The 8,185-nt window shown below is 34.5% G+C and overlaps 3 protein-coding genes across 4 annotated transcripts in view; 2 read left to right on the top strand and 1 right to left on the bottom strand.

The window, feature by feature from the left end:
* The first annotated feature begins 458 nt into the window (after positions 1–458).
* LOC123311261 (ras-related GTP-binding protein A) lies at positions 459–1,933 on the top strand. Its single transcript, XM_044895117.1, has 5 exons — positions 459–477; positions 529–644; positions 698–797; positions 849–1,640; positions 1,706–1,933. The coding sequence occupies exons 2-5, from the start codon at positions 633–635 to the stop codon at positions 1,711–1,713; spliced, it is 912 nt and encodes a 303-aa protein (XP_044751052.1). The 5' UTR covers positions 459–477; positions 529–632; the 3' UTR covers positions 1,714–1,933.
* Positions 1,934–2,102: 169 nt separating this feature from the next.
* On the bottom strand, positions 2,103–6,821 carry LOC123311259 (GATOR complex protein WDR59). Of its 2 annotated transcripts, XM_044895114.1 has the most exons (8): positions 6,528–6,821; positions 6,288–6,423; positions 6,009–6,227; positions 5,371–5,633; positions 4,021–5,244; positions 3,607–3,724; positions 3,115–3,186; positions 2,103–2,901 (listed from the first exon to the last, which is right to left on the bottom strand). In XM_044895114.1, the coding sequence occupies exons 1-8, from the start codon at positions 6,632–6,634 to the stop codon at positions 2,389–2,391; spliced, it is 2,652 nt and encodes an 883-aa protein (XP_044751049.1). In that variant the 5' UTR covers positions 6,635–6,821; the 3' UTR covers positions 2,103–2,388. The 2 variants fall into 2 exon arrangements, with proteins under 2 accessions (XP_044751049.1, XP_044751050.1); XM_044895115.1 differs by lacking the exon at positions 3,115–3,186.
* Positions 6,822–6,976: 155 nt separating this feature from the next.
* Positions 6,977–8,185, top strand: part of LOC123311260 (serine/threonine-protein kinase Pak) — a 3,983-nt gene continuing 2,774 nt past the window's right edge. Inside the window, exons 1-2 of the mRNA XM_044895116.1 lie at positions 6,977–7,135; positions 7,349–7,614. Coding sequence (XP_044751051.1) covers positions 7,354–7,614 — 261 coding nt within the window. The 5' untranslated portion in view covers positions 6,977–7,135; positions 7,349–7,353. The remainder of the gene's footprint in view (positions 7,136–7,348; positions 7,615–8,185) is intronic.

Below are 8,185 nucleotides of genomic sequence, written 5' to 3'. Positions count from 1 at the left end.
TGGCAACGGCGTTATGACATTAACGACATTTCATGAGTGCCAACCTAACTTCGTTCTAGTTACAAAAACTTGAGAAAATTATTTCATGGCCAACCGACTGCTAAAATAAATTTGAATGAAGTATAGATAACAAATAATGCTTTCTTTATTTGAAATTCAAATCATAGACATAGAGACATGGACTGTGCCTTCCCTTTATATCTATGCATGAAATACGGTCAAAAAAAGTGACAGAGAGAAAAACACGTCGGGAATGCAGTTGTCTTTTTCTAGAATTTTGATTGGTCTACACTCACCTCTATGTGAACAAAAAAGAGAAAGGTATATCCCGACGAGCTTTTCTCTCTTTCTAATAAATAGCCAATTTCATGCTGGCATTGCTCAGTCCATGTCTCTATGTCTATGATTCAAATTAAAATTGACGTATCTTCTGTCAAAAACTCAAAAGTGTCAAGTTTGATATCCTTTGTTGGAGAGGTTAGAATTTTAAAGAATTAATAAACATTATTTTTAGTGCTTCTATTTCAGATTTATTTAAACTAGGATTTATTAAAGCTAGGAAACAATATCTCATATTGAATAAATTTTTAAGTATATACGATTTTAAAGTAGTAACTAACACTACCAGCAACATGAAGAAAAAGGTGGGTGTCTCAGATTTTGTTGATATCCAATTTATAATGAGGAAAAATTATAGGTTTTGCTTATGGGAAAAAGTGGATCTGGAAAGACCAGCATGAGGTCAATAATTTTCGCCAATTATATTGCTAGAGATACAAGACGTTTGGGAGCTACAAGTAAGTGGAGAAACTGTCATCAAAAACCCCCTTCAACATTGTATTTTTCAGTTGACGTCGAGCATTCTCATGTTCGATTTCTTGGAAATCTCGTACTGAATTTGTGGGATTGTGGTGGTCAAGAAGCTTTTATGGAAAACTATTTTGCTTCACAAAGGGATAATATATTTCGCAATGTAGAAGTTCTCATATATGTATTTGATGTGGAAAGTAGAGAACTCCAAAAAGACATTCACTATTACCAATCGTGTTTAGAAGCCATTCTTCAGAATTCACCTGAAGCTAAATTATTCTGCTTGATTCATAAAATGGATCTTGTCACAGAGGACCAAAGAGACATTATTTTTAAAGAAAGGGAAACGGATTTGAAAGAATTATCTAGACCTTTGCAATGTACTTGTTTTAGAACCTCAATCTGGGATGAAACCCTATATAGAGCTTGGTCTAGTATAGTGTACATGCTGATACCAAATGTTAAAGAACTAGAAAGTAGCCTAAAACAATTTGCTAGTATTGTAGATGCTGATGAAGTTTTGTTATTTGAAAGAGCTACATTTCTGGTCATTTCTCATTATCAAAGAAAAGCCCACAGGGATATTCATAGATTTGAGAAAGTTTCAAATATTATAAAACAGTTCAAACTGTCTTGTTCAAAACTTGCTGCCCAATTTCAGAGCATGGAAGTTAGAAACTCTGCATTCGCAGCCTATATAGATATGTTTACTAGCAACACCTATGTCATGGTGTGTATGTCTGATCCTCAAATTCCTTCTGAAGTTACTTTGATCAATATCCGAAATGCAAGGAAACACTTTGAGAAGTTGGAGAAAGTTTCAGGATCTGGTACGACACTCAGCCACAGATAAATGGAGCATCTAGATTTTAATCCTTATTTAATTTTTTTTCAGTTTTTTAAAATGGCTTCCCTCGCCTCTAGTTCCCCTTTTCTTGTGATGAGTATGGAGATTCAAAGTGAAGTTGAATTACTATTTCCGATTTACTGAAATTATATGCAGTTTTCCAGATATTGATTTTGGAATTTGAAAAAAGCTGTTAAATTTATTGAATGTAAATTTGTAAAATATATTTTTGAAGTAATGAAAGAATTTTTAGTAAAGTATATTTTTATGATGTTCCTTAATTTTTTCATTGAATATAAGTACGACTTTTTTTACCAAAAGAGCATATGACAGTTCCTTAGAGTAGCCTACGGTCAAACATATTGGTTACTGTGAGGCAGGCAATTTATTTCAAAAAGCAATGACACAAGAAGCATTTTACCCAAATTTTTATGAAACAAAGCAATGAAATGGACTGGATTTATTAAGATTTAATTTCAAATTACAGTAAAATTCATATTATGAAATAATATTCAGTCGTCTTATATAATATCACAAATCTGTTCAATTTTTGGAATACTCAGAATAGCATAACATAAAATAGAAACTGAATTATATGATTTTCGCAACGATGAGTTAATTAGCCTTATACGTGTTTTGCATCTTTTGGTGATATATACATGTGTGGTAGTTACATAACTCATCCTGGTGAAAATCGTGTAATTTAGTCTAGTTTAATTCTGAATTTCCATTCAAAACACAGTTGCAGTTTCATATACACACCTACATCCACAACCAGAGGGACATACACTATTTGTCTGAAACCACTGCAATAGATGTGTGGTATGACCCCCATGGCCGCAAACAATACAACAATTAGCTGACCCCCTTACCGACAAATGACAAATAATACAATTAAGGGTAAGTTTTCGACAACTACTACAATTTGAAGCACGCGCCGGCTTTGTACACGATTTGCAGTCCGAGAGGAACTCAACACCTTTATGCTGTTCTGGGGGTGTCGTTAAGTACTTCAGCACTTCTGTTCGGTTATATAGCAGGCCCCACCTGTGAAGTATTTCTGCATAGGCCAATTTATAATATTCGTAATTGGGCGGTGCAGGGGTTTTTTCCGTTTTTAGAGGACTCTCAGACCATAAACAATCTAGGGAAGATGAGGATTTTATTGTTTCTAACGACGGGAACACCCAACCTTCTGCCAGAACATCTGCTGGTGGAATAGTATGATAAGGCGAGCCACATGACTGGAAATTGAATAGAACATTAATTTATCAAGTGTCAACAATCGATTTCTTTGAACAAATGTGAATAAAAAAAGAAATAGTTATTGGAAATATGCTAAAGTAATAGTGATTCTCAAGTAAAAAAGATTTTGAAATCCATGAATGCAAATATCGAATAGTTTAATCTGTAAGTGAAATTGAAGGAAAACAAAGGCAGATATTAAATAGGCCCACCTTATGTAACATATGTTTGCTATGTTTGGAAGAAGAAAACGTAGATGGTACAAGTTTAAAATGAGCCTGGGACTGCAAAAAAAAGTTAGAACATGGATATGAATTAGAGAAATATGAACTACTGAAGAATTCAGTTAATTTGAAGTATACATGCATTCTAAAAAAACAAGTCATTCAAATTGGAAAAGAGTGAAGAGTGGTTAAATTTAAAAAAAAATGTGAAAATGGATTTGATATAATAATGATATATGTATGAACTTAATTTCTCACTCTGAATAACTTATTTCCACCTATATAGGTATGGTATGAATTATTTTTACAGGAAGAAAAAATTTTACTATGCTACCCAAAGTTCATGCACAACAGACACCTTCATGTGAACAAGAAAAGTTTTTTTTTATTAAAAGTGGGATATGTTTATGAACATTAACCCTACACCATCACAAATAGAAACTTGATCTTTGGTTAATAGGACAATGGTTTGAGTTTTACCTTAGTAAATTTTTCTTTATTTTTCAGCATTCTTCTAGCCCTTTCTTGTTCTTTTCCATAAATACAACAAAGCATTGCAGCCATTTGGACATCATTGAGTGAAGCATAATGAGATATTCTGGAATAAATTTTCAAAGAAGTGTAAAGCAGTAATGATTTGTTGTTCGAATGTTTATATTGAAAAATCAAAACATTTGTCACATGTAATAACCTAATACAGGGTGTCTACAAGAAAAAGACCCTATATCTTGAATGAAAACTATAACAGTTAGAGAAAAAATGTACAAATAAAAGTTGTATTGATTTAAAAAACTCATACTAGTGAAAATCAGATGATAATATGGCTTCTTTAGCATATGGACCCACATATGAAGTGATCTTTTTTTCAATATATTACAAGATAAATCTACTCACAAAGATTTCATGAGCCGAATGTTGAATGGATGCTGTGTCCATTCCTCATCTTCAACCTGCCCAGAACAAGCAATGAGCTCTGCCAGTGCCCAAGCTTGCACAAGATCCCATCTTCCAACAAGTGCAGCAGCTGCAGCATTATGCTTACAAACTGTTCCAACATCACCATCAAGAATGTATTCTTCAGCCAATTGCTTATGTACCAGGAACAGACCAGAGCCGTCATAAATATGAACAACTGCTTTGGTGGGCTTGGAATAGTGCTTGCTCCTTGATCTTGACCGTTGAAAATAATAGTTGGAGACTGATAAGTTATATGGGGATCTTTTGGCTAGAAGATTTTCCAAGGCCGATAGTGCCCTTGGAGTAGCGATGTCCATCTTTGTAGATAATCTCCGACTATGCCCAGATCTCCCAAAACATACAAGGGTATTAACAGAACAAAACTTAGCACCAGAAGTTCTAGGAAATGGTATATAGGCATCAATGAACCCTCCTAAAGTATTTGAATGAATAAAACTGTTCTCATACATTCTATCAGCTTCTGTATCAGTGACTAACTGTTCCAAAGTGGTAACCATTTGCCTCAAACATGATTCTAAACAGGTCCTATTTTTGGAAACTCTTTGTTGTGCTAAATGATTCAAAGTTTGAAGCAACTGGGTTGCAATATTTTCGTTAACCTGAGAATTTTCCTTGATCTCAAAAACTGGTGGAACTCCATGTGGATAAGCGGCAGGAAAAGTGATTTGTAAATTTACCGAAAATCGGCTCACAGTGGCTCTCACAGAGCATAAGCGATCATTCAAATTCATACTTTTGACTTCTAGGTTGGGTATGTGAACATTGAGAAGTGAGAATTCCTGTTGTAGAGGTTCCACCTTGGGTGGAGCTTTTTTCAACACTCTCTCAGTGTTTTCCTTAGGATTATGATGAGATAGTACATCCTGTGCTACTTCGGGTTCATAACCACATAATTTTTGTAGGAAAGGTTCAATTTTCCAAATAAGTAGAGTTTGATCTTTGGACCATGTTACCAATTGAAAGCATGATTCTCCAGGTCGTTTATACCTCCAGGCGAACTCTAGAACTACATCTTTGTGACCCATGAAGGTGTGCATTGGAGTTGCCCTATTAGCTGTGTTCCATAGTAATAAGCTGTTTTCTCCTCTTCTTAATTGGGGCACAACAACAGTTATAAGGCCATTTCCAAATGGAGTATATCTATAAACACATACATTTATGACCATTTTCATCTAATATGCGTGCACAACTTTGTATTTACAACAAACATAGTTTTTCATACTTCAATGAAGCAAACTGTATAGGATATCTTTTTATAAATATTACCTAGCCCTCCAAACTGGTGCATTGGTCGTTAAAATATATTCTGCTCTTCTAGGGTTCGTTGTGTCAAAGAATTTCACAGTATTATCCTGACTACAAGTAGCAAACTGTGTCTCGGAAGTTCTGCTCCAATCTAACCCGTGTATTTTGGACAAATGGGCAGCCACATATTGTACTGGAGATGTACCTTTTCTTTGATCCCATATTTTAATGTCCCCATCATGTGCAGTGGCCAAGAGGTTGGGAGATATCCTATTCCATCGAACCTGAGTTCAAAAACTAGAATTCAAATTTTTTTTGAAGTGAAAAAACTATGATATACAGGCCTGGTAACGAGTAATCTAGAGATACGAATTATCCCAGGAGAGGAAGAGACAGGAAAGTTGAAGGCAAATAGCAACAGTTAAATAAAGAGAGAATTCTTCAGTTGCGCTTCATTGTTATTCGTTGAGGAGAAATAGTAGACATTTAGTTGCGCTTCATTGTTATTCGTTGAGGAGAAATAGTAGGGAAATGGTGAGAGAGGTGAAATATTTGTTCCCTTCATTTTGCGCCTGGTTTTGCTCATCAATCTTTGATCCACTCATTGATTTGTGCTACCTCTAGAAACCTGTATAATTGTATAGTTATAATTTTCAGACCTGGGAAGCTTCTGCTATAGCTGATAGGGAAAGTGCAGGTCGTCTAGAATCTCTCAAATCCCAAATGTGTATGAAAGTGTCAACAGAACAAGATGCCAATAGATTAGGATCCATTTGATGCCAGTTAAGGTCTGTTATTACTCTGTTATGTGCTTTAAGACAATGGGTTTGAGTTAGTTCTTCCATCCTCCATGTGAGTACTTCAAGTCTTTGGTTGCTCTGGAAATTTTAAATGATCCGGAAATGAGCACTTCAATTTATTTCTTATGACTATCTTACAGATATGACACACAAATCTCTATGATGCATTGTTGGATTCCATTCAGCTGCCCCAACATCGTATTTGCTATGCCTCGGAAACTTCTGAACAATTTCGCATTCCTCATCAAGGTTGCGAAGTGCCACATATCGCCTCCTACAAAACTTAAGATGTTGTAGTAAAGAAATGAAGTACCCTTTACTTTACTACTACTAATGGAGCTCCTAATGATGAAAAATTTTCTAAAAATCGAATGTTACCCAGCGAGCAGGACGTAAGTGCCAGTTATATCCACAGCCATAGCATTGGCTTGTAAGTCTTTTCCTTCCAAAGCGACATAGTAATCACTATTCCAATTTGAAGCCATTTTAAAAGAAAATTTGAGGTGAGATTATACCATTAATATCGATATCTTTGATTTGGTTTTTATTTTGTTTTGATCTTTGACGTTTTCAACAGGGAGGTTATGTTTAATTACTGTCAAAATTTCTATGAAAGTGATGAGTTCTACAATTTGAAGATTCACCAGATACTTTCTTGTATAAAATTTCTTAATCCAGTATCTAATAAGAGGCTGTTTTATATATTATGAGTCTAATCTTGTTGAAATTTGATGCTGCTATAAATGAAGTAGAAAAGTCATGACACTTTCATAAGAGGTTAAAGGTTAAGTAGAAGAAGAAAATCAGGAAAAGTGAAAATTCTGCGCTAACAAAGATGGTGGAATTTGGGCATCGTTAAAGAGGCTTTTTAATCTGTTTTATAGTATTTTATTACACAAATGAGTTAAAAGCAAACTCTTTTTGTGGTGTTTTGTCTCTATTTAATAATTTGGTGAGCTTTCAATTGCAAGTGCCTGTCATAAAAGGTGAGGATGCACTAAAATAGCTCAGCTATTCACTCATCCTCTCATTCACTTATTCCATGGAAGGCTGACGCATAACCGGCGCGCCCATAGTGGGCTCTTATTTGGATGACAACAAAGTAGTATCATAAACCTACGCATATCTTCCTTTACATATTCTGATAAGCCCACTCACTCTTATCACACTGTAATAAGTAAACTTTCCATTCATTGTAGGAATCATGTCCTCTGAAGATGAAAAGCCTCCAGCTCCCCCTGTCCGTTTAACTTCTAATAGGGGGACAGATTTGGCTAATAGTTCTATAGCAGTTGATAGACCATTGCCCAAAGAACCCGAGGATGCAGATCGGAAGAAGAAAGCACTTAAATCTAAGAAAACACTCAAACATTCTACCTATTGCGATAAGCCTGAAATCTCATATCCCACAAATTTTGAACATACAGTACATGTGGGTTTTGATCCGATATCTGGGGAGTTCACAGTAAGTGGATATGTATTTCCCTCTAGATCAGTAGATGCTTGTTTTTTTAGTTCAGTTAAAATAATTTGAGTGTTTTTTTACAAGCTGCCTATTAAAGTAAGTAATGCAAGATGATGTTTTTGTTCAGTTGCATTTAGATAATGATGTTCTTATATTTGATGTTTGATTTATTCCTAATTGAGTTAGTTATGCCACTCTTCTCGTTTTCTGTAAACATTTAGATCAAAATACTACAGCATGCCATGAAATTAATAGGCACATTAATGTTATTTCAATCAATTTTCATATTGTTCTTAAGATATCCTGTTATCAGTCACAAGTATCCTTGAATTTTTGTTTGTTTCTTTTTTTCTTTGCTTTGAAAAGCTGCCCCTGAGGTTGAATTTCCACTTGTGTTTATATCAGTTGGGTTCACATATTCAATAACTTTTGCAATCTTCTAAATATGAATGGTTTAAATATATATGAATATTAAGACATTTCCTTGAATTGATTTCACTATTTTTCCTGAATTTTATGTTAATTTTCTTTTCAAAAAACAATTAGCATCGAATTCTATCAAAATGTAAGT

Source organism: Coccinella septempunctata, chromosome 4 (genome assembly GCF_907165205.1).
Source record: "Coccinella septempunctata chromosome 4, icCocSept1.1, whole genome shotgun sequence".
Classification (NCBI taxonomy): domain Eukaryota; kingdom Metazoa; phylum Arthropoda; class Insecta; order Coleoptera; family Coccinellidae; genus Coccinella; species Coccinella septempunctata.
This window is presented reverse-complemented; position numbering and strand designations above follow the sequence as displayed.